At 49.2% G+C, this 25,863-nt stretch overlaps 1 protein-coding gene across 9 annotated transcripts; it reads left to right on the top strand.

Annotated features, from left to right (window-relative positions):
- Positions 1 to 8: 8 nt before the first annotated feature.
- Positions 9 to 24,949, top strand: Aurkc (aurora kinase C). Of its 9 annotated transcripts, XM_015505490.2 has the most exons (9): positions 50 to 440; positions 1,108 to 1,234; positions 3,181 to 3,276; positions 21,529 to 21,568; positions 21,788 to 21,979; positions 22,274 to 22,412; positions 23,359 to 23,507; positions 24,316 to 24,490; positions 24,674 to 24,949. In XM_015505490.2, the coding sequence occupies exons 2-9, from the start codon at positions 1,201 to 1,203 to the stop codon at positions 24,842 to 24,844; spliced, it is 996 nt and encodes a 331-aa protein (XP_015360976.1). In that variant the 5' UTR covers positions 50 to 440; positions 1,108 to 1,200; the 3' UTR covers positions 24,845 to 24,949. The 9 variants fall into 9 exon arrangements, 5 of the variants coding, with proteins under 5 accessions (XP_048647490.1, XP_015360976.1, XP_048647492.1 ...); XM_048791535.1 differs by lacking the exons at positions 50 to 440; positions 1,108 to 1,234 and adding an exon at positions 20,869 to 21,347 and having other exon boundaries at positions 3,260 to 3,276; XM_048791536.1 differs by lacking the exons at positions 50 to 440; positions 1,108 to 1,234; positions 3,181 to 3,276 and adding exons at positions 8,684 to 8,859; positions 12,805 to 12,901.
- Positions 24,950 to 25,863: the final 914 nt, after the last annotated feature.

Below are 25,863 nucleotides of genomic sequence, written 5' to 3'. Positions count from 1 at the left end.
GCCCCGCCCGAGAGCAGCCCGAGGTCGGAGGGCCAGTGCCCGCGGAGGGCGGGTGGCCCTTTGCGCCGTGCGCCCAGGTCCTGAAGTCCCTGCTCTGGGGCAGGGCCGTCGGCGTCTAGCAGGGGGAAAGGTGCTCGGTAACTGGCGTGTCCCTGGCGTCTGACAGGCCCAGAGCGCCCAGGGACGTGGAAGCCGGCCTCGGCCCTGTCTCCAGGTGGATGCCAACGCTCCTGGTGCTGTCTGGTGAGGGCGGAAGGCTCTGCCTCCTCGGTCCACGTGTGCGTTAACTGTTTCCAAGAATGACTTAAACATACTTAGGATCAGTAACGGGTGGACGTGCTGCACAACCGCAGCGCATTAGAGTCGCTCTGACCTGAAGACCTGTCAGGGTTCCACGCCGAACTTGGACCAGAGTCACCTGTTGTATTCTGCCTCTGGTGGTAAGATGTGTGAATTGGTGAAGCTTCTTAAGCCCCAGGTCACTTACTGTGATATTAAGGTTGATGAGAGGAGGTGAGGCACTGTGGAAGGATGAGAAAATCCCCTCCCAAAACACTAAACAGTGGAGAATTTGTCTTAAAGTCTCACAACAGTTACTGGTCAAGTGGGATCTGTTTTCCTGATCTAAAAATGTAGGCTCAGAAAGGATAGAAGTCTCTTAAGCAGAAAAAATAGGAAGTGACAGTTTTGATGTTTGGATTCAGACTCTATGGATCTGACTTTGAGCTGGGGACTGGCAGTCATTTGAACACAGAATGTTCTCAGCCTGGGGCAGCACCTGCCTGCACCAGGAAGATGCAGATTGCACTGGTGGGGTCATTATCATTGTTTCCTCGCTCCTCTGATGTCCTAGAGCCCTTCTGTCTACATCTCACAGTGCAGAGGTTGATCCCATTGACTGTTCTTCATAAGCAGCATCTCTCCCTTACATGGTATTATGTTGAAGCAGCTCCTCCTTCCTTCTCCGGCCCAGCATGGAGCATGGCCCTTGGGAAACACCATGTGATTTAGGCCTTGATCTCTTTGCGTGTTTTTCAGTGAAACAGACTCTCCTGTCTCTTGGAACAGCCCCACGACCAACAGTGTTCCCTCTGTTTGACTTTCCAGGGGTCTGTGACCTTCGAGGATGTAGCTGTGACTTTCACCCAGGAGGAGTGGGGACAACTGGACCCAGCTCAGAGGACCTTGTACCAGGAGGTGATGCTGGAGAACTGTGGGCTCCTGGTCTCACTGGGTAAGGCCTTCCACCTCCAGCATGCAGCGGACCTGCTGCCTCCTTCACTCCACCCTGGCTGCTCCAGAAGGCTCTGGATCCAGCTTCTTCCCAGGGCTTCAGTCATTTACTAGACTCACCTCTTCCTGTCTGGTGTCCCGTGTCTCTCTGGGCAGTGGAAGTAGGGCCCTTGGGCTCCCAGGGTGCTGTGGAGAAGGCGACAGTGGAAGGAATGGGGAGGCTTTCAGGACCCAAGGTGAGGTTTCGAGGGAGAACCTGAAGACCACCACAATTTCTCCTGGCTCCTGCCACCATATCCAAACAAGGGCCTTTTCTTCCTGAGCCAGTTTGCAGCATGAGTGGCCTTCTGGTCCTTGCTGTGTGTGACCACCAGATTCCTGGTCCTATTGTCTGCATGTTTGTATTTTTCCTTATTTGCTGCTGGCTTTTGTGGGACACCCTTGAGGCAGCAAATGGCAACCATGAGCCATCCTTCCCTCAGCCTCTCACTCGGTGCCCAGCGTAGATTGGCCCCAGTCTGTGGTTCTTTTTTATGCCATCTTTCAGTGGGGAGTCTGACTTAGGATCAGGGTTGGATCAGGTGTCCCCAGTAGCCCAGTGTGCAGGGTGGTGTGGGATGCGATCTTTGCTAGGAAGGGGTTTGATAGAATTAGATACGTAAATTCTTAACAATAGGAGTCCTCTCTAACCCAGCCGACCTTCGCTCACCTTTGGTGCTCCGGCCCAGACTCCCCACACTCCAGTCTTTGCAACTTCCTGCCCTTCCTCCCCTGCCCTCCTGCCTGCCGCAGGACAGCACTTGCAGTTTTCTCCTTGTCCTGTGGTGTGCTCAGGGTGATGCAGCGTTCCACTCTGCTGCCCTTTCTCAGCATCTGCTCACCAGAGCCTTCCTGAACACAGTCTCCAGGAGGCCCCGCCCCCATCACATGCTGCTTCTCCCATCTCCCTGTATTTATTTCTCTCCTCCTAAGCCAGAGGTTCTCAAGTGGGGAGCCCTTCCGCACACATGGGGTGACGTGGGAAAATGTTCTTGGTTTTTACGTTGGGTTGGGGGTATTACTGGCATTTAGTGGGTGGAGACCTGGGTGCTGCTGAGCGTCCTTGTAATGCACAGGACAGATCACCACTGCACACGGGACCTAAAAATCAGTTGGTGGAGGTTGGAACCTGTATGAGAGGAAGCACAGACACCCCCTCACCTGGCATCAAGAGACCCCTGGAGAAGCCATTCTTGAGGACTAATCTGGTCTGGAGACATGCCCTGGACAAGCAGTTCCTTGAGCACCTTTTTCCTGCCACTGAGATTTGTTGAATGAAAAGTCTGGGTTTAGAGCTGAATCTCAGTCCAGCCCCTTTCCCTGACATTTGCTGATCCCCTTTCACCAGAGGGGGAAAGTACAGAGGTGGGACTCAGGTGGAAGGTCATAGGGTCGTTGTCGGCACTGCCCTTGGAAAAGATTAATCTGCGTTAATTTGCCTGAGTTGGATGTGAAATCTCCAAAACCGTGTGCTAAGTAGACCTCTGTTGTTTTCATTGCCAAGAGTTAGGCATTAGATGAGGAAAGGAAAACTGACTAATACACATACCTTTGCTTTGAGTGGAGAGAGATCTTAGATGTCTGTTTTCCCCTAAATTACTGCTTAAATATTGTTCAGGTTTGAGCTGACCCAGTGCATTCAACCTGCTTGCCTAGTCCTGTGGACGTGGTTAGCCCCGATATGTGCCAGCTTCTGAGTGCATACTGGGGCACAGTGGTCATCCAGTGTGGATGGCCAGCCTTGTTCCAGGTCACATGTCAGTTTTCTGTTTGTTCCGGTGGGAGAGGCTTCATCCTAAGGACCGGCTGCTGGGCTTGAGGCCTGAAGGAGATGGAGGGTGTTTACTGCTTTTCACAAAATCCATGTTTCTCCCTTTTTTTTTTTTTTTTGCTTTTGTCCCTGAATAGGGTATCCTGTTCCCAAACCTGAGCTGATCTTCCAGCTGGAGCACGGGCAGCAGTTGTGGACAGTGATGATAGACCTCTTTCAGAGCACCTGTCCAGGTAGGAGCCATGACCTTGGCTAGTGGAGGCCCCACAGACTTGAGGCAGGGAAGACACTGGCCTCGGTATCTCTTGGGAAGCATCGTACTGTGGCCTCTGGTATTTGTAGCCATGTTGCCCTTTGACCTGTACCCCTCTGGTCAGCCAAACCCATCAGCTTGTTCCAGGTCCTGGGAAAGAGTGAGGTTGGTGAGCTAACACCTGGCCAGGGCTCCAACTGTGTGGTCATGAAACCTGGCTTGGCTGTCACCAGCTCTGAGGCCCTACCTGGCAAGGTCAAAGACTCTCTGGTTTGTACATGAGGTGATTGAGTTGGCACAAGGCTCAGCGGCTCAGCATGTGTAGCTGTGATTTTCACTGTCCCCAGGTCTGCGTGGGGCATGGGGAGCTCTGCAGGTTCTTTCTCTCATCAGCCTGTTGTCTTATGGTTTTTCCACTATTCCCCCTTCCAGGGACACCAGTCCCCTCATGTTCCATCCTAGGGAACTAGGCATTGGCCACAGTTGGGTCCGTGTGCTGGGATAAGTGGCTGAGCTGTGTGTTCAGGGAGAACTGATGGTGTGATTGGCATTTCAGTCCACTCCCTTGGGGTAGTCCTCAAATGTGCAGTCACTGTAGTCTCAGGCGTTGGGTTGTATCTGGAAAGATTTGTCACCTGCTGCATGAACACAGAACAGCAGCGTCCAAGTATAGCAAAGGGCTCCTTGAAAGTAAGCTTTATTGTTCATCTCATGTTAGTCGAGCCAATGAGAATGCCTCATATTTCCTCCGAAGCCTGAGGAAGGGGGCTTTTCTCTGCCAATTTTCTTCTCCAGCTGTGTTCTGCCTGTCCTCCTTGCCACCTCGCCTTCCACTGGACCTGAGTGTCAGACACCAGCAGACACTGCCCCTGTCTTCCTGCTTCTCCTGCTTTGTCAAGGAGACTTGGGTGGCTGTGTTCCACATTTGGGCTTTTGAGGCACTGTTGCCATCTGTGGGTTGGCTGGTGCCATGGCAGAGTCATGGTCTGTGCCCTCTGTTTGTCCCTTGGCCTGCTGAGTCAGCACGGGGGTCCTTGTGCAGTGTCCCCTCAGCCCCTCAGAGTCACCTTCTCCCCTGTTGGCCTTGGCTCTCCACTTGTGTATCTGAAGAGCCTAAGAATGAAAGCTTGGTCTTGCTCACTTCACTTCCCAAGCGCCAGTGACCGTTCTGCCACCCACGCAGGTTAGACTGCAGGGTGTCTCCCTCGGTCCTGACCTCAGCCGTCCAGACAGTTGCTGTTTGCCAGGCATAAGGTTCCGGCATAGGTCGCTGCCATGTCAGCACATGTTCAGGTTGGAGATGACGCGTCCCTCTCAGTACTGCTGGACTTTCAGCCCACACACATGCGTCTCAGGCTCTGTGGCTTCTCTTCTCCTGATGGACGAGCTCCTGCCCTGGCCATAGCCAGTTCCTGTGCTCACAGCTTTCCGTGGATATTCTTCTATGCCTTTTTTTTCCTTATAATTTTCTATTTCATTCTTTCTCCAAATAAAAATATGTTATTCAAGTTCCTTATATTTGAAAATTAAACAAATGTTCGTAATTTACATTATATTCATACGTTCATTCCTTTTCTGTGTATTTAATTGTTTACATGTTTTTATGCTCCTAAGCAGTAAAGCTGTAAGTGTTCCAATTTATTGATCATCTTCACATGTGTAGGGGCATTTTTAATAATGAATCTAGGATTAAAATGATTGGATTTGAGACCACAGTCATTGAAGTTTGTGGGATCATTCTTTTTACTTTTTGGCACTGGGGATTAAACCCAGGGGCACTTTGCCACTGAACCACATTCTCAGCCCTTTCTTTTATTTTTTATTTTGGTCTAACCAAATTGCTTAGGGTCTTGCTAAGTTGCTGAGGCTAGCCTTGAACTTGTGATCCTCCTGCCTCAGTCTCCTGAGCTGCTGGGATTACAGGTGTGCACCCTACACCCAGGTGTATGATCATTTTTACTGTTTATAAAGGACCTATACCAATTTGCTCTTCAGGAAAAAATGGTGGATTCTATCAACATATTTCCTGTCCAGTATTTCATAAGCAAATTGCTCAATTTTTGCCATTAAGTTGGCACAAAATAATGATATATAATTCTTCCATGGATAAATTTTAGTTTGCTTTTCTCTTTTTGTTTATAGGGATTCTTTGTTCCTGGTCATACTTACTGTTTATCAATTGTATAAGCTACAAATATATTTTTGTAGTTATATTTCTCTTTTTGTGGCTCTCTTTAATGTGTCTTTGATTTCATATAGGTTTTATTTATTTATTTATTTATTTATTTTTGGTTCCAGAGATTGAACCCAGAGGTGATTAACCACTGAGCCACACCCCCAGCCCGTTTTTAATTTTCATTTTGAGACAGGGTCTCATTAAGTTGCTTAGGGCTTCATGGGGCTGGCTTTGAATTTGCCATACTCTTGCCTCAGCCTCCCAAGACACTGGGATTATAGGCATGTGCAGCCATGCCTGGCCAAGGTCTTCGTTTCAATAAAGTCTAACTCATGGCTTTCTGTATAGGACTAATCACTTTGTCTTATGTAAAACATGTTTTATCCTGATGTAATCATTCACTACTTAGGTTTTGCTGATCTTAGTTTGGTTCAGAACATATTGTGAGATATTAGTGCTTTCACTGTCAGTTCCCATGGGGATAGGTAATTTTAGTGCTCTGTTCAGGGAACAGCTCTCCTCCTCACATTGAGCTGCCGTGCTTTCTTCTCCATCCACCAGACCTCCATATGTGTAAATGGGTCTCTGAGCTTTTGTTCTTTCTTCACTGCTAGTCTCATTGTCTTTGTGCCAGTCCCTCGTGGATTTGGGGAGAGTCATCAGTTTATATTAATTCTTTGTTGATGTAGACCTCAATGTCTTTATATGCAGTGTTAAAATTTTCTCCATCAAAGGGCCCAATAAAATCTTCTTTCTCTTAAGTTGTTATTGTTGGGTGTTTTGGCCACAATGGCCAAATAGCTAACTGTAACACATAGCAGTATGTGCCTGGGTGTTGGTAACCCAGGAAACTCACCAGAGCCTGCGTGCCCAGGTTTTCATTGACACTGACTAAGCTCAGTTGATGGAATCACCCACCATGTGGCTCAGTCTCCTGCTTCTCTCAACTGAGGTCCAGCTTACATGTTGTGTCTTAAGCCCTCCATCAGACATGTTTTGTCTTTCTGGTGTGGACAGATCTTTCCCTAAGTCATCTCTTTAGGACAAATTGTTTAGGGGTCCAGATTGAGTTAACTGTTTGCGTAAACTGTCACTTGTAATCCTGGAAGCCCACCATGATTTGAAACAGGAATTCTAGAAATGCCTAGTGTTTGAGGTTTTATGTTGATCAAATACCAGACATGATTTTTTGCTGTGATTTCTCATCACACACTTCCTGTCTTCTACGTGGGCCATGTTCCTTGCGCTTTCCTGGTGTCCCTGGAACAACACAGGATGGCGTTGGTTAGAGGAAGCTTACCCCACACGGTTTCCCTAGCCATGTGCAGGCTGCAGTTGTAGGGCCTCTCCCCCATGTGGATCATCTGGTGCTGCAGGAGATGCCTGCTCTTGATGAAGGTCTTCCCACACTCTATGCACTCCACTGCAGACCCTCTGTGTGCTGACTGACCTCTCCCCAGGTCTCCCTTTCAAGGTGTTTGGGGTCCAAGGGCCAGGAAGAAAGATGTTCAAACCTAAGGTTCAGAGGTAACAGAGTGGACAGAGAGGCTGTGTTTTGAGTTCCATGTTTTCACTGAAGTGAGGATCTTGTCCTTCTGTGTTGTTATTAACAGGCCCTGTTGTGTGTTGAATTTTCTTTCAGGTGACAGTGGAAAGCCTCAGGCCACCGAACCTACTACTTGTGAGCCAGCCTTGTCTGAGGGTGCCTCACTCCAGGGACTGTTAACACAAGGGGCCTCAGGGTGCTCCCAGGTGGTGGCAGCCAGAAGTCAGGATGGGCCATCAGCAGTGCAGGAAGGACTCTTGAGACCAGGTGTAGAGCTGCAGGAGAAGCTTCCTGGGAAAAGTATCCCTAGACCTGGTGGTTCAGGGGCAGCCAAGGACACACATTCAAGGATGGTACAGGAAGAGGAGGAAAACATCTTCAAATGCAGTGAATGTGGGAAGGTGTTTATCAAGAAACACCTTCTTGCTGGACATGAGAAAATCCACTCTGGAGTGAAGCCCTACGAGTGCACGGAGTGTGGGAAGACCTTCATCAAGAGCACGCACCTCCTGCAGCACCAGATGATCCACACGGGAGAGAGGCCCTACGAGTGCACAGAGTGTGGGAAGGCCTTCAACCGCAGGTCCTACCTCACCCAGCACCAGCGCATCCACAGTGGGGAGAAGCCCTACAAGTGCAGTGAGTGTGGAAAGGCCTTCACCCACCGCTCTAATTTTGTCTTGCACAGCAGGAGACACACTGGAGAGAAGTCCTTTGTGTGCACAGAGTGTGGGCAGGTCTTCCGGCACAGGGGAGGTTTCCTTAGGCACTATGTGGTCCATGGTGGGGAGAACCCCTATGAGTGTTTTGAGTGTGGCCAGGTCTTCAAGCACAGGTCCTACCTCCTGTGGCACCAGCAGACTCACACGGGCAAGGAGCCCTATGAGTGCAGCGAGTGTGGGAAGGCCTTCCTGGAGAGCGCGGCCCTGATCCACCACTACGTCATCCACACTGGGGAGAAGCCCTTCGAGTGCCTCGAGTGTGGGAAGGCCTTCAACCACAGGTCCTACCTCAAGAGGCACCAGCGCATCCACACCGGGGAGAAACCCTTCGTGTGCAGTGAGTGTGGGAAGGCCTTCACCCACTGCTCTACGTACATTTTACATAAAAGGGCCCACACTGGAGAAAAACCCTTTGAGTGCAAAGAATGTGGGAAAGCCTTTAGCAATCGAAAAGACCTCATTCGCCACTTCAGCATCCACACTGGGGAGAAGCCCTACGAGTGTGTGCAGTGTGGGAAGGCCTTTGCCCGCATGTCAGGCCTCACGAGGCACAAGCGGATTCACAGTGGGGAGAAGCCTTTTGAATGCATCGAGTGTGGGAAATCCTTCTGCTGGAGCACAAACCTCATCCGGCATGCCATCATCCACACTGGAGAGAAGCCCTATAAGTGCAGCGAGTGCGGAAAGGCCTTCAGCCGCAGCTCATCCCTCACCCAGCACCAGAGGATGCACCGTGGGAGAAACCCTGTCAGCGCAGCAGAGGAGAGGCCCCCTTTCCCAAGTGCTCACGCCTCCGTCACCCTCCGAGAACTCCTTATGGGAAAGGACTTTTTGAATGTAACCACCAAGAGAAATCTACTGCCAGAGGAAACATCGTCCTCAGCCTCTGATCGTTCATACCAAAGAGAAACCCCTCAGGTGTCTTCACTGTGAGGAATGTCATGTGTCACCTGAAGACTCAGTTGGAAATGGGTTGAGAGTTCACCCAGGAGAGACCTAGTGGTTTCAAGCACACAGGACGACCTTCAGCTGCGCCTTCTTCCTCGTTTACAGTGCAGTGTTATCTCAGGAACTGTTTCTAAAAGGAGGGATGTAGAAGAAGATGAAATGCAAACACAGGTGTTTTCAGAATTTTCTACTAAGCTGTGGCACTTTATCATTAATTTCTTAGATTATCTGGGGCAAGGGGTGTGTAGTTTCAGAGGTAAAAGGCCTTGACTTTTTGTGTGTGTCTTATTGGTATTGAATATCAGGAAAGTTAGTTGGGGGAGTCTGGAAATGTCATTGTATGCCTTCTGTGTTCCGTGGTGTTTCTGTACTCCTGAGGACCATGGCTCTATGAGAAATGAGGGGCTTGAGCCATGAAGTGCTGTGTATTTAAGGCAATAAGAACTCACGAGTGAGGGGGCTGGGCTGGGGCTCAGTGGTAGAGCGCTTGCCTGGCACATGTGAGGCACTGGGTTCGCAGCACCACATAAGTGCTTAAGTAAGTAAAATAAAGGAATGTGTCTATCATCTACAACTAAAAAATATTTTTTAAAAAAGAATTCATATATGAAGCTGGGCTGGTGGTGCATGCCTGTCCCAGCAGCCCAGGAAGCCGAGGCAGGAGGATTGCGAGTTCAAAGCCTACCTCAGCAAAAGCGAGGTGCTACGCAACTCAGTGAGACCCTGTCTCTAAATAAAATACAAAATAGGGCTGGAAATGTGGTTCAGTGGTCGAGTGCCCCTCAGTTTAATCCCTGGTACCCCACCACCACCAAAAAAGAAAAAAAAGAATTCACATACTAATGGACTGTGGTACCAGCTAAGACTATTTAAGGGCTGACGGTTTTTTAAAAACAACAAACCCTTTTTCACATAGTTTTTCAATTTATCTTGGAGGGTTTGGTTCTGGAGATCGATCCCAGGGCTCCCACGTGCTAGGCAAGTGCTCTGTCATGGAGCTATACCCAGATCCCTTTTTCTTTTCCTTCCTTCCTTCCTTCCTTTAAGTTTTGTATCATCAGGGTCTTGCTGAGTTACCCAGGTGGCCTTCAACTTGTGGTCCTCCTGAATCTCAGGAGCAGGGATTATTGGCATGTGCCATTTCTCCTGATTCTTTCTGTGGTTTTAAAAACCTAACTTGTGGACATTTTCTTGGTTTCTGTGTATTGATTGTTACAGCTGTATGATAGTTCTTCAAACTGCGTAAAGTGATTTCTCTCTATTATTTAAAACTGATTTAGCATTTCTAGTTCCTTTAACTTTTTCCATATTCGTTTTAGGATAAGTTTGTCAATATTACCAAAAAAGTCTTGGTAGACTTTTCATAGAAATTAAATCCGATGATCAGTTTATTGAGAATCCATCCATCTGGTGTGTTGGGTCTTTCAGTTCATGAATATAGTGTGTGTCTATTTAAGATTTCCACATTTACTTCATGAGTGTTTTATAACTTTTAGCATTTATAAACCCTGCACATTTCTGTTAGGGCTCATATCTAGGGCTTTTTGTTCATGTTTGGTTGTTTTAATGTTTGTGTGGTGTTGCTGTGAATTTTCAGTTTTCACATGACATTTGAGAATATGCAGAATGATGATGTCCTTGTGCACTGTTTTGCCATTGTGCAACCTTGCTTAACTAATTATTTCTAGCTCATTTTTTTCACAGAATCTTAGGGATTTCCCACCTAATAGTGTTCTCTGCAAATCACTCTATTTCTTCCTCCTGATCTCAGTAGCATATTCGCTACTTTTGTGTGGTTAGGGCATAAGCGAGGGTTTCCCACATGAGGAATGAAAGCCATCCTTGCCTGGTCCTTCAGACCAGAGCAGAAACGTTGAGTTTTTCCTTGTTACGTACAAACGTTGCTTGTCGTTGCTGTGGAGAGACAGGCTGGTTGTGATTGCCAGGGCCTTGCATGCTAGGCACACTCCCCACCATTAGGCTGTATCCTCAGACACAGAAAATGTCCCTCTGTTCCCAGTGTTCTGAGGTTTCGTCATTATGAATTTTGTCAAATGCCTTTTTTATATCAAATGATAGGATCGTGTGATGTTTCTTCTATATCTTATTGATATAATGTATTACATTGACAAGAATTTGGAATATTGAGCCAGGCACAGTGTGTACGCCTATAATCATCAGCAACTCAGGAAGCTAAGGCACAAGGATCAAAAGTAAGAGTTTGAATATTGAACCAGCCTGCATTCTCAGAATAAACCACTGTTTGTGGAGTGTAATTCTTTTATATATGTATTTTTAGTTGCTGATGAACCTTTTATTTATTCACTTATTTTTATGTGGTGCTGAGAATGAAACCCAGCATCTCACATATGCTAGGCAAGCACTCTACCACTGAGCCACAACCCCAGCCCTATAATTCTTTTTATATGTCATATGACATCATTCCATTTTTTTGTAATTTGGTGAGGAAGTTTTTCTCTATTTTTTCATGTCCCTCTTCTAATTTTTTGAGTGATAATGACATATATATGTATGTGTGTATGTGTGTGTGTGTGTGTGTATTACTCCCCCACCCCCACAGTACTGGGGGTTGAACCCAGGGACACTCTGTTACTTAGCTAATCCTTGTTTTTTGTATTGTTTTGGTTTTGTAAAGACAGGGTCTGGCCAAGTTGCCCTGGCTGGCCTTGAACTTGGGATCATCCTGCCTCAGCCTCCTGAATAGCTGGGATAACAGTTGTGCGCCACTGTGCCTGGCTGGCGTGTACTGGACTGTATGTTTAAACAGTGTCATTTATTCTTGTGATGGTTGATAGCATTCTGTAGTAAACTGTTGTGCTAAGATTTCTTTTTTTTAGGCTCTTAGGTTACTTGTTTATTTTATTAGGTATAAAAGTACTCAAAGCACTTCATGGGAGATAAGTTTTGATTTTTTTTTTTTTTTTTTTTTTTGGTGTGGTGCTGGTATCTGAACCTAGAGGCTTGCCCATGCTAGGCATGTGCTTTACCACTGAGCTATATCTGTTTCATGTAAGTTTTCTAATTTATTTCTCTTATTGTTGCAAGTATTTCCTTACTACCCTTTTGCTGACTGCAGGAATAGGTTGCCCTTGCTCTTAAGCCATCCTCCTGCTTCCGCTTCCCACAGGACGCTGGGATTACAGGTGGGACCACTGGGCCATCTTCTGTTCTCTTTTGATCTTCATCAGTCTTAGATAATCTATCATTGATCTTAGACACAGAGCACATGTGTCTTCTTGGTCATTTCAAATTAATCAGCACTTTGGGTTGTTGATTTTTTTTTCTTTTTTCTGTTTCTGTTAATTCACTCGTTTCTGCTCTGATGTGCATTATTATATCTTTTCTTCTACTTGGTTTCCTTGTGTTGGCTCTTAGCAGTTTTCTTATGTGGGAGTGATTATTGACTTGAGGCTTTTCAGTTTTCCAATGTGAGCAGTTAATTCTGTAAATTTCCCTCATAGAACTATTATTTCATTCAATACTGAAATTTCTTTTTTCATTTCTGTGTGTGTGTGTGTGTGTGTGTGTGTGTGTGTGTGTTGCTTATGGAGCCCAGACCCTCATGTGGGGCAAGTGTTATCCTACTGGGCCACACCCCCAGCCCCTCAATTCTGAACTTTCTTGGTTCCTTTTGAGACTTAGTCTCTGATTCATAATTATTTAGAAGTATGCTGTTTAATTTCCTAGTATTTCACATATTTCCTGCTGTTACTGATTTCTGATTGTTTTACATTTGACCTGGGTTTTGTTGTTGTTGTTTGTTTGTTTTGTTTTGTTTTTATTTTTATGAACCAGCACATGGTCCATCCTGTTAGGTGTGCTGCCTGAGATGAGCCTGTGTTCTGCTTCCCTTGGCTAGAGTGTCTGTACACGTCTGCTTGTCCTGTTGATGATGGCATTCAGATATTCTGTGTCTTAGCTGATTTTCTGACTAGTATTTGTTTTTTTGTTTTAAATCTTTGTCCAGTGTAGTTTTCTTTGTAAAACTTTATTGAGGATTTTAAGTCAGATATCCAATGTAAGATAGCTTGAATTGTTTCAGCTTGTCTTTGTTTAAACCTCTGGTTGATCTTCACCTACTCTGGCCTTTCACAGGGCCCTGGATTTGACATTTTCCATCTTGACATCGCTTCCAGGACCTCCTTCCAAGACCTCCAGTCTTGCAGAGACTTTTGTGGAGTTCAGCTTCCAGGTCAGGCCCTCGAACCTCAGGGCTCCTTCCCCTCTTTCCTGGCCTGGTGTGGCGTCTTGCCTCTCAGATGGCGGCTGCTCTTGTTGGAGTTGCTCACCGCTGCAGTGCTGGGAGGTCCCAGGCCCAGCTGGGGAGAAGATCCTCATTCCTCTGCTTTTCCTCTAGATTTACATCGTTGTCCCTCTCATATTTCACATGAACGAGTCTCAGGGAGGAGAACTTGTGTCGCATTTCTATCAGTTGCTGAGAGAGTCCTGTTGATGTCTTGAACTGTAATTGGGGGATTGTGTATTCTGCATTAGATTTCTGTCCCTGGGTCAGAATGTGTGAGATGATCTGAAAGGAGGGAGGTTTCTCTGGCTCATGGTCTTGAAGTCTCGGTCCATGGTTGCTTGGCTCTTGTTTGGGGCCTCTGGTGCGGGAATGCCTCACGGCAGAGAGCCTGGGGTAGAACAGAGCTGCTCACCCCGGCAGACAGCATGCAGAGGGAGGAGGGGTGCCCTGGGACCCCACGTCCCCTCTGTAGGTCCGCCTCCTTGGGGTCTGTCACTTTGCAGTGGCACTTGGGCCCGAGGAGGACAGGAAGACTTTTCCTCCCTTAAATTCCGTCAGGGTTTATATCACGTAGCTCAGTGCTCTGTGGCTTGGCACATATGTTGAAGACCGCTGTCATCATTTATTGACCCTTTACCACTGGGTAATGTCCTTTTATGCCACTGTGAGTTTTCTTGGCTGACTTCTGTTTAGTCTCTTTAATCTTGATTTAATCTGTTTTGTGTCATCATTACTGTAATTTTTTAATGTTTGTTTAGTTTACATTTTATTTGGATTTTTAGCCATGTCTGTCATTTGAAGTGAGCTTCTTATGAACAGTATACGCTTGCATCATGCTTTTTCATTTATTTTGGATATTTCTGACAATTTGTATATTTAGACAATTTAAAATAACTACTGATGTTAATGCTTTTATCTGCCATTTTAATTTGTTTGTGTTCCCTATTTATTGTCCTTTCTTTTTTATTGTTTTTCTTGGTGGAGGGTGGGTTCTCTTTTCTTGTAGGTTAGTGTGTTTTTTTTAGGCGATGTAAGGTATTTGAAGGTGTGTATTTAATTTCATGGTATTCGCAGTTTACATTCTGTATAGCCCCTGTCGTTGCCTGTTAGGTTTTCTTTGTTTCTCTTCGGATGCTCTGCGCCATATTGGGAGATGTGCTTTCTGACTTGGCGGTCAGACGTGCCCGACAGGCGTGAGAGTGTTCCTGCCCCCGCTACCCAGGCTGTTGGTTTTTCTCCAGATCCCAGGTGGTCTTCCCTTCTGTTTGGTGAGTGTCCTGGGCTTTTTTTCTGGGGTAGTTCTGCTAGTGACCGCTAGTTTTCTTCATGTTCTTCTGTTTCTGAGGGACGTTTTTGTGAGAGAGAGGATCTGGGCTCCACAGGCCTGGCCCTGGGTAAGCCTGTCCGTTCCTCTGTCCACTTTGGTTTTTTTCCTTTCTTTTTTCTCTTCTGATTGTTCACTGTGGCTTCAGATAAGGAGTCCCCTTCCGTGTAGACCATTATTTTATTGCAGGTTGTCATTTCTGTCAAGCTGGGTTCAAACGTTGTTCCTTGTCTGTGGGGTTCGGAAGTTTGATCGCGTGTGTGATGTGGAATGTTTGGAGTTGCTTTGTGGCTTGTGATTAGTACCGCTGGTCACCAGAGCTCCTGACCAGATACCACTGCAGTTCTGAGGTAGTCCTGTAGTGAAAGGTGACCAGGACCAGAGTGGGACGTTGTCAAGTTCATCTCCCAAATAGGAATCTGGTTGTCCAACATTGATTCCCAGATCCAGCATCTAAATGTCTTAGCAGAGATGGGACAGCAGTGGAAAGAAATGACCTAAAGGAACTCTGGGAGAAAGAAAAAAACTATTGTAGATGTTAGTTTGAAAACCATGGCTGACCCAGAGTTCCATAATGGGGCTTATATCAGGTGAAGGGTAGGAGGCAAGGGAGATGTCGTATTTGCCTGGAGCAAAGACTGAGAGTAACGTGGTAGGGTTAGGACAGGACAGGATGGAAGTTGGCCAGGCAGACGGACTTTCTGTACAGGCACCCATCTATACAGGACTGTTGGCCGCGGTACTCATGCAGTAGAGAAAAGGGACTCTGCCCACCCACAAGGTGCTGCTCCAGGGAGGCAACTCTTCAGGGATCCTCAGGGGTCCTAGGGCCACACAGGAGTATGGATACACAGGAGATGGAAGTGTGTCACGAGCCAGTGCGTCCCAGCTGGGGTCCTTTAGGATTGAGTCCTTCAAAGAGCAACTGGAAGTACAGACTCTAGCTAAAGAACGTGGGTAAGTTCAGCATAGTGGTGCCTGCCTGTAATCCCAGTGGCTCAGGAGGCTCAGTCAGGAGGATCGTGAGTTCAAAGCCAGCCTCAGCAACTTGGTGAGACCCTGTCTGTAAATAAAATATAAAATAAAAAAGGGCTTTGGATGTGGCTCAGTGGTTAAGCACCTCTGGGTTCCATCCTCAGTACAAAAAAGAGACATGGATAAATGTCATGATATTAATCAAATTATACTTTTGTGGACGTTCAAGTAGGCCACAGTGATGACCACCGATCTCTAAAATGTGCTAATTTAGAGAAGAGAACACCTGTGAGAAGTGAAGGTGTGAACCTGCAGCTGGTGGTCCTCAGAATGAGGACTTCTGTGCCTGGAAACCCTCAGCTCCCTTCGACCACTCTTCCAAGTAAAATCTTAATGTCATTTAAGCCCTTTATGAGGCACTTGTCGTCCCTTCATCCAGGTCGTGGTCCTCCAGCTGTGTTGTGGAACACTGAGTGTTCGAGGGGTCCATGAGATGGAGGGGTAAACACTTTCACCCACCCCAAACAACGCTGCCCTGGGGGAGAGTTTAGAAATAAGAAATCAGTGGACGCACCAAGAAAGCACCCTGCGTGCAGGTCATCCTGTGGTGCGGTCTGAACTCGGAACCTCATGGTGATTTCAAGCTGCAGGAAACAAGGCTTGATCCAAGCCCACCCTTCTGAGGACCTCCACAGGCTGCTGCAGAAGGGGTGCTGGCCGCTGTGTCGTGAAGAGCCCCAGGGCATGCTCCCATTGGGTCAGACTGTCTCGGTGTCTGTTCTCTCTGCTGGAAGGCTCATTCCCAGAGCTGGGCTTGCCAGGTTGGTTCTGAGGTCCCAGATCTGGGGAGATCAGGGAGGTGGTCTTTGAGGACCCACCAGCCCTTTCTGTCACTGTGCCACAGTCTTTGGAAGAAGCTGCTGTCGTTCCACGTGTTGTGGTCACTCACTTTGATCCAACTGTCTTCTTGCTTGACCAAGGCAAAAGTCTTAGGGAAAATCGGGTCCTCTGGGTCAGGCTCACCTCCAGTTTCTGTTCCTGGCCTGCGGTGCTGGCCAGCCACCTGCGTAGGGCCTGGTAACTGGGTGCTTTCCCCACAGTCCAGTGAGCTCAGCTCTGCGGCCTCATCCAAGGTCTGGGCTGCCCTGTCTGCCCTCGGAACGTGACGTTTCCTTCACCTTCTTTCTCTCACAGGCTCGGCCCCTGTAGCGGTCTGTGGCCTACTTGTCCCCATGCCCTCACGCTCCCTTCACTCTGGGCACCTTCACCTGACTTGAGGCTCCCAAGTGCTCTTTGTCCCCTTCTCTGTTGCGTCTTTGCAGTGCTGGCCCCGCCTGGGCCTCGGTCCTCTCCTGCCTCAGTGTCTTCCCTTGCGCTCCAGGGCTCTGCAGCCTGCCCGGGCCCTGTTTCCAGGTGGGCTGGTCGTGCCTGCGTGCCTCTTGTGGGCTGAGTGCTGTGCGCACCTCAGCTCTTGCCTCTCGACCACCACTCTGGCACGTTTCCTGGCCAGGACCATTAGGCACAGAGAGTGGAGGTGGCCAGGGCTACACAGACAGGCAGCTGGAGTCTGGGGACTGGAGGCCACTTAATGTGCTGCAGGCTCCCAGCCCTGCCCGTTTCCTGGGTCTCCACTCGTGGGGAGGGTCTTTGTTCTTCTAGTCACTGTTCTGTAGGGGGTTTTGGTGGTTTTTTGTTTTTTGTTTTCCTGGCAGAAGGGATTGAACCCAAGGGTGGTGATTAAACACTGCCACATCCTCAGTCTGCCCCCCCCCTCCTTTTTTTTAATATAGAGACAGGTCTCACTGAGTTGCTTAGGGCCTTGCTAAGGTGCTGAGGCTGGCTTTGAACTCGAGATCCTCCTGCCTCAGTTTCCTGAGCTGCTGGGGTGACAGGCGTGGCCACTGTGCCATTTCTGTCTTTAGCATGCCACTCACTCATCTGGAGCCGGCTGTTCCTGTTTGATGGTGTATTTGGGCCATCTCTTCAGGTTGGGTGAGGTCAACCAGATTCGGTCTTTGTGGTGGCATTGTCTGTCATAAGTGGAAATAGACGTGTGGGAGGGAGGGGGTCGAGAAGCCATGACGGGTCCAGACCAGGTGTGCTGTTTGGAGTGAAGACCTCTCTGAGCTCCCAGCTTCAGCCCCATTGCCACACCGGGCGCACTGCGCCCCTCCCCTCCCTCAGTGTCCCACATCCTGCCCCTGCCCCTGCCGTTCAGGTGTGTTTGGTGCCGGCCACATGCACAGCAGCTTGTGTTTAGGAATTTTGTCCTTCAAAGTGTCACCATGTGTGACAGGTTGACCTTGAGGCATATTAGCAGGGACAGGAAGTACACAGTTGTAGAGGTCGTGATGAATGACAGTGGGAGTACTGGAAGATCACCTCTAGGTTTATTGATCTTGGAAAGACCCAGGACTCAGGATTCTGTCACACTCGCAGCTGTGACTTATCACAGCCAGAGGAGACATAGCAAACCCCACAGAGCAAAGAGCCTCCCGGGGCAATGTCCAGAGAGCCAGAGTGTCCTTCTCGTCCTGCCTCAGTGAGGTCACAGATGGGCCTTGTTGGCACGTCACCTGGGACTGGGCTAGCATGTGAGAAATGTCTCCTAGGAAGCCTGTTGGGAAACCCCTGCCAGGGTGAGTGTTGGGCACACTGTCCTCTGTCCAGCACATACCAGACTCTGGACCTCCCGAAGGGTTCTGGTGTTCATTGTGAGTCCCATGTTTCCACAAAAGACCTGGCCACACAAAGCTGCCTTCTCTGGAGCTGTGGGAAGCCTCCCAACATCTCAGTCCCAAGCTGCCACCAAGGCTCACCCTGTGAGCTGCAGGGTGGTGGTCTCTGGCCCCACTGTGACTTCTCCTCACAGAGACCCAAGTGATACTAAAGCACTGTGTATGTTCGGGTGTCTGTCACTTTAAGCAAGTACTGTTTCCTTCAGTGAAAAATGAAGATCTTAATTTTGAGATGGAGACGCATATAACTGTTGTAATAAAAAATCCAAGCCACAGTGGAACTTGTTACAAACCACCGGGACAGGATTTAGTTTAGTTACAAGGTTCAGAGGACACTGCTGAGAGAAGGACTTGGTGCTGGTACACGTGTGTACCTGCATGTGTGTGCCCAGTGTGTGTACCTACTGTGTGCATATGTGTGATACACACGAATGGCTGCAAATGGTCTGACCTGAATTCTCCCTCCACTTGCCTTTGTCTGTGAAGACAGAGTGGCCAGGGGGCGAGGTGTATTTCCATGGTTTATACTGAAACTCCCTTTACTGCTGCTATCTGAAGCCTTGGCTTCAGCAGAGAACTAAGGAATATGACACTCATAACAGTTCCTGCATCATTAAATGCAGATAACTTTAAAGGACATTATTGCAGACACTCGTGGGTCTGTTGGTTTTATGTCTGAGAGGGAGTCATTGACCCCAGCTGAGAGGCCCTCTGCAGACACTTGCTGGAAGCATCTGAGGATGGCTGTCCTGCCTCAGCTGTGGGAAGCTAGTGCCTCCTGCAAGGTCTAGTGATGATGTCACTGTGTTCTGGGGGCTAAGGATTTTCAGTCTTGGCTGGGGTGTAGCTCACTAGCACACACAAGGCCCTGGGTCCACCCCTAGCAGCAGCTCCCACACACAGGGTGTTGGACATCTTAACAGTGGCATGGTCTCAGCTAGGTCAAGTGGGCAGCTTGTCTTGCCTGCTTGGAGCAGAGGATTGTCGTGCAGGGAGGATCCAGTAGTCAGACTGTGGGTATTTCCTGTCACTGCTCTTACCTGTAGGGTGGCTACGGAAGTTCCTGGCTAAGGTAGGAAGAGACTTCACATAAAGAAATCCTATCTCCTTGTGTTTCTTGAGCTGTGGGCAGGATTCCATCCTGCTGACCACTACCTCCATTCTTGACATAACTCTTTCCTTGGTTCTGTGCATCCTTCTCCTAGGTCACTCCCTCTTTTCCCTGCTGGCTCATCCATGGCTGGCCACCTATGTCATGCTGGAATTTCTAAGTCCCTGGTCTGCTTTGCCTACCAACACCTAGCTTTATCTCCCCAATCCTGACCTTGTATGCTGCTCTAGACCTGTACACCAATGCCTGCTGTCAGCCAGCGGGCTGTCCACGTGACTTAAGTAAGGTCAGTAAATGGTTCCCACTTGAGCTGTGCCCTGCACCTGAGGTCCCAGCTACTCAGGAGGCTGAGGCAGGGGGATCTTTTGAGCACAGTTGTTGGCAACATAGTGAGACCCCATCTCAATGAATAAGTGAGGGCTGGGGTGTAGTTCAGCAGCACAGGGCATTGGAGGCCCTGGGTTCCATCCTCAGCACCACCCACACTCACACACAAACACCTGACCCTCTGCATTAGAATCCCTGCCACTGGGCTGGGGATGTGGCCCAAGCGGTATCACGCTCGCCTGGCATGCGTGTGGCCCGGGTTCGATCCTCAGCACCACATTCAAACAAAGATGTTGTGTCCGCTGAAAACTAAAAGATAAATTTAAAAAAAAAATAAAAGGATCCCTGCCACTGTGAATTCTGTCTCTGCAACTGTGAGACTGTAATTTTTTTTTTTTCCTGTACTAGGGATTGAACCCAGGAGCACTTTACCATGGAGCTACATCCCCAGCCCTTTTTATATTTTATTTGAAGACAAGAGTCTCTAAAAGTTGCTGAGGATCTTGTTAAATCCTCCTTCCGCAGCCTCCAGAGTAACTGTGAATCTTGTTAGAAACCTCCTACCAGTTTTGCAACCCAGAGAGTCTTCTCTCTGGCACATAAACATGGAGGTAGACAGCACCCCATCTCCCAGGTTCTGTGGGAGGGAAGGAGCCTGACTTCCCTGGGTACCTTGATCCAAGTTGCAAACTACCTACTATTGTAAACAAAGAAGTTTCTTTTCCCCTCTGAAGCCAAATTAACTCAAGAGTCACAAGGTAAGTTAGGATGAACTGTGTGGCAACTCCTGACATGTCCCCTCACTTGAAGACCATTATGTATTTTGAAAACAGCATATAATGGTCTGCTTGGGCATATGAAGGGTGAGGTTTTACTCTGTCTTTGCAGTGTCTTACTGTATAGCCGGTGATGTGAATCACATTCTGATCTAGTGTTGTTCAATAATACAACTTTTCTTAAATTGGGTAGGTGGGATGACACCCGTAATCCCAGCTAATCTGGAAGTCCAGGCAGGAAGATCACAAGATTAAGGCTGGCCGCAGCAATTCAGCAAGCCCAAGTCTGAGAAAGGGCCGGGCATGTAGTTGAGTGGTAAGAGTGCTTGCCCAGCAGCGCGGGGCCGGGTTCAACCTGCAGCACCAAACAGCAATATGCCACCCGGCCCGCGCCACCCAAACCACGCCAGAGCTTCATTTCTCTACGACATGTTTTCTTGGTAGAGAGCGAGCGTTTTTACCCATCTTTCCCCAACACGAGTGACACACCCTCACTCGCAGGCTCTATCTATTGGTTACGGAGATTTTTTTTTTCAAGTATAAACGACATATCCCATTTCCCGCCTAAAAATATTCGATTTCGAATGTTCTTGGAAGCCTCCATACTTGCCAAATATGTTCTGCTTTTCCTACATTTGAGACCAAAATTGCAAACGTTACAGGGTTCGCAAAGACACCGAGACCAGGACCTGGCGGCCTGATACTTGCACCCCCAGGGTGACTGCCTCAGACCTGCACGTGCGCTTGAGCCTGCCCTGCGTCAGCCTCACCCTGGCCCCGCCCCTGCTTAGCCCGCCTGTTCCGCCTCATTGGCCCATGCTCTGATAGACACGCCCAACTCCTGTCTTCATTGGGCACGCTGCCGATGGCGTCAGAGATTTCGACCAGTGGGAATGAGGAACCTTATTGGCCCGCCCTGGAGTCTGGGGACGGCTATAAAAGGCCTACTGCCCAGCGGGAAGTCAGGACTTCCCGCCACTTACCTCTTGCTTACTTTCGTGTTTCCTCGTGGCCGCTTTTCACAACCATATGGACCCCGGCCGCCAACTCCAAAGGGCTCAGGAGGGCCCTGGCTCCCCCTCATCCGTATCAGCATCCACCCGGAGGCGGCGGTCCTCTCGGGTACTGCGTGGACCCGCAGGTGAGGAGGGAGCAGCGGGACCTGTGGGCAGGGGCGCAAGGGCCAGCCCCTGGAGGGCTGGGTGCGCTGAAGAAAGAGTTTGACACCTCTCTCTTTCCCTGCCCCCGTGCCCTCCCTCCCTCCCCATCTCCCCTCCCTCCCTCCCCATCTCCCCTCCCTCCCTCCCCATCTCCCCTCCCAGGAGCTGCAGTGGGCCAGACGCAACCCGGAACCCCCGCCGTGTGAGTGCTTAGCCTTGGCATCTGGAAGGGGAATGGAGGGGCTTCCGAGGGCGCCAAGCTCGGCCTGGGCGAGTGGAGTGGAGGGTCGGCGCCTGGACGTGCGCTGCTGTTTTCCAACCAAACACCCCTGGCTGGGCCCTCAAGACGGGGAAGAGGACCTCGGGCCCCTTACTCCCCTCCACCTGCAGAACTGGGTATCCTTTCTTCCTGTCCACTTAGGAAGCGCTTCACAATCGATGACTTTGAAATCGGGCGTCCTCTGGGCAAGGGCAAATTTGGGAACGTCTACCTGGCTCGACTGAAGGAGAACCATTTCATCGTGGCCCTGAAGGTCCTCTTCAAGTCCCAGATCGAGAAGGCGGGACTGGAGCACCAGCTGCGCAGGGAAATCGAGATCCAGGCGCACCTAAGGTAAGGACAGGCTCTGCCTGCGCCTCTCACGCTGGCTCTCTACACCTGTTTCCCCTTCCTGCTGCACATCCCAACTCGGCCTTTCCCACTGCCCCCAAGTAAGCCCTTGGCCTTGATTTTCTGTGCTGCTCATTCCAGTTCAACCATATAAAGTTTCCTCCCTGGGTGGACATCCCAATCCTGACCATGGTCCCTGACCCCAGCACAGTTTGCCCCTTGTGTGACCAGTCACTGGTGATAGCAGCAGTTTTGGGCTCGGGGAGAAGTTTGACCCACCCTCTGTCCCTCCTGCAGACACCCAAACATCCTATGCCTCTACAACTATTTCTATGACTCTCGCCGGATATACCTGATTCTGGAGTATGCTCCCAGGGGTGAGCTCTACCACTTGCTGCAGAGAAGGGGCCCCTTGGATGAGCAGCGCACAGCCACGGTGAGGGGGCCTGGGCTCTGGGGGCCTTGGGCTCACTGCCGGCCTGTGGTGGGGCGTGGGGGCTCTGTGGCTGGTCAGATTGCCGTTTAAGTTTATTTCTGAGTTTTATTCTGAGAATTTTAGATAGTGAATAATCCTCACATTTTGATACTTTAGTTACCCTAAGAGTATCCAGAATATTACTTGTATGTGTAAAAGTTGAAGTCATTTCTTGAATCTGACTCTACTCTCTTGTACAATATAAGGAGCCAAAAACACTTATTGAAAGGCTATGAGGGATTTACTGAATAAATGTATGGAACTCATAACTATAGAGGTTTTTTTGTTTTTGGTTTTGTATTGGGGGAGGGGGAATGGATTCTGAGACTTGAACTCAGGGGCACTCAACCACTGAGCCACATCCCCAGCCCTGTTTTGTATTTCATTTAGACCCAGGGTCTCACTGAGTTGCTTAGTGCCTCACCATTGCTGAGGCCGGCTTTGAACTCATTCTCTACCTGCCTCAGCCCCCAGAGCCTCTGGGATTACAGGCATGCACCACTGTGCCCAGCAGTAACGGGAGATTTCTAGAGGGCACCAGGACAGGACCCACAGCCATGGCCATGCCAACAGTGGTGGCTGGGCGGGTTGCTATCAGGATGACTGACTCCAGGTAGCCTCCTGGTTCTCCTATTCCCTCTGTTGGGGCTCAAGTGTTTTGGGAGATGGTGATTGGCTCAGTGGAGGTTCTGTCTGGCTACTTGCTGTGGGAGGGCAATAGGACCTGTCCAGTTCAACATCCATCCTTTCCCCTTCCCAAACTGGACCTCTGGTGCCACTAAAAGGTGGTATTGGGGTGAGTTGCCAAGAGCAAGATTCCTCTGCACTCCCAAGGTTCACGAGGAGCATTCTGTCTGATGGGAAGTGTGGAAGGCTTGCCTTTCAGATGCCTTCACTTTGCTCACAGATAATGGAGGAGTTGGCAGACGCCCTGACATACTGCCACAACAAGAAGGTGATTCACAGGGACATTAAGCCAGAGAATCTGCTTCTGGGGCTGATGGGTGAGGTGAAGATTGCAGACTTTGGCTGGTCTGTGCACGCCCCCTCCCTCAGGTAGGTCAGATAGTCGTTGGGTAGGCCCCGGGTGCCAGTGAAGAGTGGTCCAGTTGAATTCATTGCAAATGTAAGACCCAGATACAAACCTGCCATTTTTTTTTTTTTAAGAGAGAGAGAATTTTTTGATATTTATTTATTTATTTATTTATTTATTTATTTTAGTTTTCGGCAGACACAACATCTTTGTTTGTATGTGGTGCTGAGGATCGAACCCGGGCAGCACGCATGCCAGGCGAACGTGCTACCGCTTGAGCCACATCCCCAGCCCAACACTGCCATTTTTAAGTAGAAAATTGTCAGATATTTTCAGGGCTGGGGATGTGGCTGAGTGGCAGAGTGCTTGTCTAGCAAACATGGGGCTCTGGGTTCAATCCCCAGTACTGCAACTAAAAAGAAAACAGACTTATTGTAGCCCAACTGGAACTTTTATTTTCTGATCTTTGTTAATGTATGACTTTAGCAATAAGATTTCATGTAAATACCTAATAACTTATGGACCATTGCCCCATACTTCCAGCAGTGTATTATTCTGTATGAATAGATTAGAATCCATTCACTGGGTCCTTAATGTACCATCACTCTGTTTCTTGATGCTGAGAATATTTTTGTGAAAGTGTTCTGGATCATGAGCTAAATGATTGCATGAATTTCAACACACATTGTTAGCGTCCTTGTTAGTCCTTCTTTCTCTGTACCTTGGTCCATGTTAAATGTTGGTGTCTTCAAACCCCGGTGCTTGGGCGGGGACTTCCAGGATTTCCCCTGATCCGGGCCTCTGCTCAGTGCTCCCCTCTCCCTCCACCAGGAGACAGACTATGTGTGGGACTCTGGACTACTTGCCCCCAGAAATAGTGGAAGGCAGGACCTACGATGAGAAGGTGGACCTGTGGTGCCTCGGGGTGCTCTGCTACGAGCTGCTGGTGGGACGGCCACCCTTTGAGAGCCCCTCTCAGAGCGAGACCCAGAGGCGCATCCTCAAGGTGGGATGGCCACACAGCGGGCATACACGGGGAGCTGGGTGGGGGCAGCTGCTGAGCCTGGGGGGACTGGGGCACACACATGAGGTCACCTGCTACGGTCCCGAGGAGTGCCTCGAAGAGTCACAGAGAACATGGAGCAAAGAAATGAACCAGACTTCCCTTGTTTCTCCTTGGCCTCATCAGGTGGATGTGACGTTTCCCCCCTCCATGCCCGAGGGGGCCCAGGACTTGGTCTCCAAGCTTCTGAGATACCAGCCCTCAGAGCGGCTTCCCCTGGCTCAGGTCCTGGAGCACCCCTGGGTGAAGGCGCACTCCCGGAGGGTGTTGCCTCCCGGTGCTCAGAAGGCTTCCTGAGCCCATCTACCTCTGTCCTTCCTGTGCACCCAGGGAAGGCTTCCTCCTTTGTCTTTTTAAATACAGGATGCTAATTAATAAAGACTTGAGTCATTTACTACAAGGGCTTTTTGGTTCTGTGCGTTGATGCACAGAGTGTTTTTGTTTTGTTTTGTTTTGTTTTTTGGAATCAGGAAAACTGCCCGAGATGGGGCCCTCTTGGCCTTGGAGATGGTGGCAGGGTTCTCCTTGAGCTCTGGTGGATAACTTCTGATAAAGGCCCTGGAGGTTCCCAACCTGCTGCCTATCAGTGGTTCCTCCTCTCAACTATTCCCCATGTTTTCAGGACATTTGTAACAGGGACCATCATCACACCAAAGCTCCGCCCTCTGGAGGCACCTGGTGTGCTGCCATTTTTGAAGTAAAAGTAGTTCACTGCATTCCAGGGCCACAGGATTCCCAAATGCACCCACAGGCACTCCGTCCTGCATCATCTCTTTTTTTTTTAGAGAGAGGGAGAAGGAAAGGGAGAGAGAGAGAATTTTTTAATATTTATTTTTTTTTAGTTTTTCGGCGGGCACAACATCTTTGTTTGCATGTGGTGCTGAGGATCGAACCCGGGCCTCAGCCCCCCGTCCTGCATCATCTCTAGTAGCAAATGCAGCTTCTCTTCTGAGGTCTGTCACTGTGCCTGCAGCAATCTCAGTGTCCCCTTCCAGACTTGTTCACAGTCCCACGTGGCAGCCTCTGTGCATCAGTGGAAGCTGACCACAGCTGAGTCCACCTCCAGACCCAGCTGTAAGGTCCAGGGTGTTTCCTGTGCAGTGCAGCCATGACTTCCGCCAGTGGTCCTTGTGACAGTTTGCCTTGAGCAGGGTCTCCCCTGTGGCCATGTCCAGCCCACGTAGGATGATTCCTGGTATGACGGGAAGTACCAGTGTCAATCATGCAGATGAGGGAGAAGAAAAGCCGGCTGGGGGCTGTAGCTCGGTGGTAGGATGCTTGTCTACCGTGCAGGAGGCCCTGGGTTCCAAGCCACC

The sequence above is a fragment of the Marmota marmota genome, unplaced genomic scaffold (genome assembly GCF_001458135.2).
Source record: "Marmota marmota marmota unplaced genomic scaffold, marMar, whole genome shotgun sequence".
Classification (NCBI taxonomy): Eukaryota; Metazoa; Chordata; class Mammalia; order Rodentia; family Sciuridae; genus Marmota; species Marmota marmota.
This window is presented reverse-complemented; position numbering and strand designations above follow the sequence as displayed.

Excerpts from the sequence above, each read along its gene's own strand:
- Aurkc (XM_048791533.1), top strand. The coding sequence starts at position 1,201 with ATGCTGGAGAACTGTGGGCTCCTGGTCTCACTGG. Across the intron at positions 1,235-3,180 it reads TGGGCTCCTGGTCTCACTGG|GGTATCCTGTTCCCAAACCT; the intron begins GTAAGGCCTTCC and ends GTCCCTGAATAG. Across the intron at positions 3,277-7,114 it reads CTTTCAGAGCACCTGTCCAG|GTGACAGTGGAAAGCCTCAG; the intron begins GTAGGAGCCATG and ends ATTTTCTTTCAG.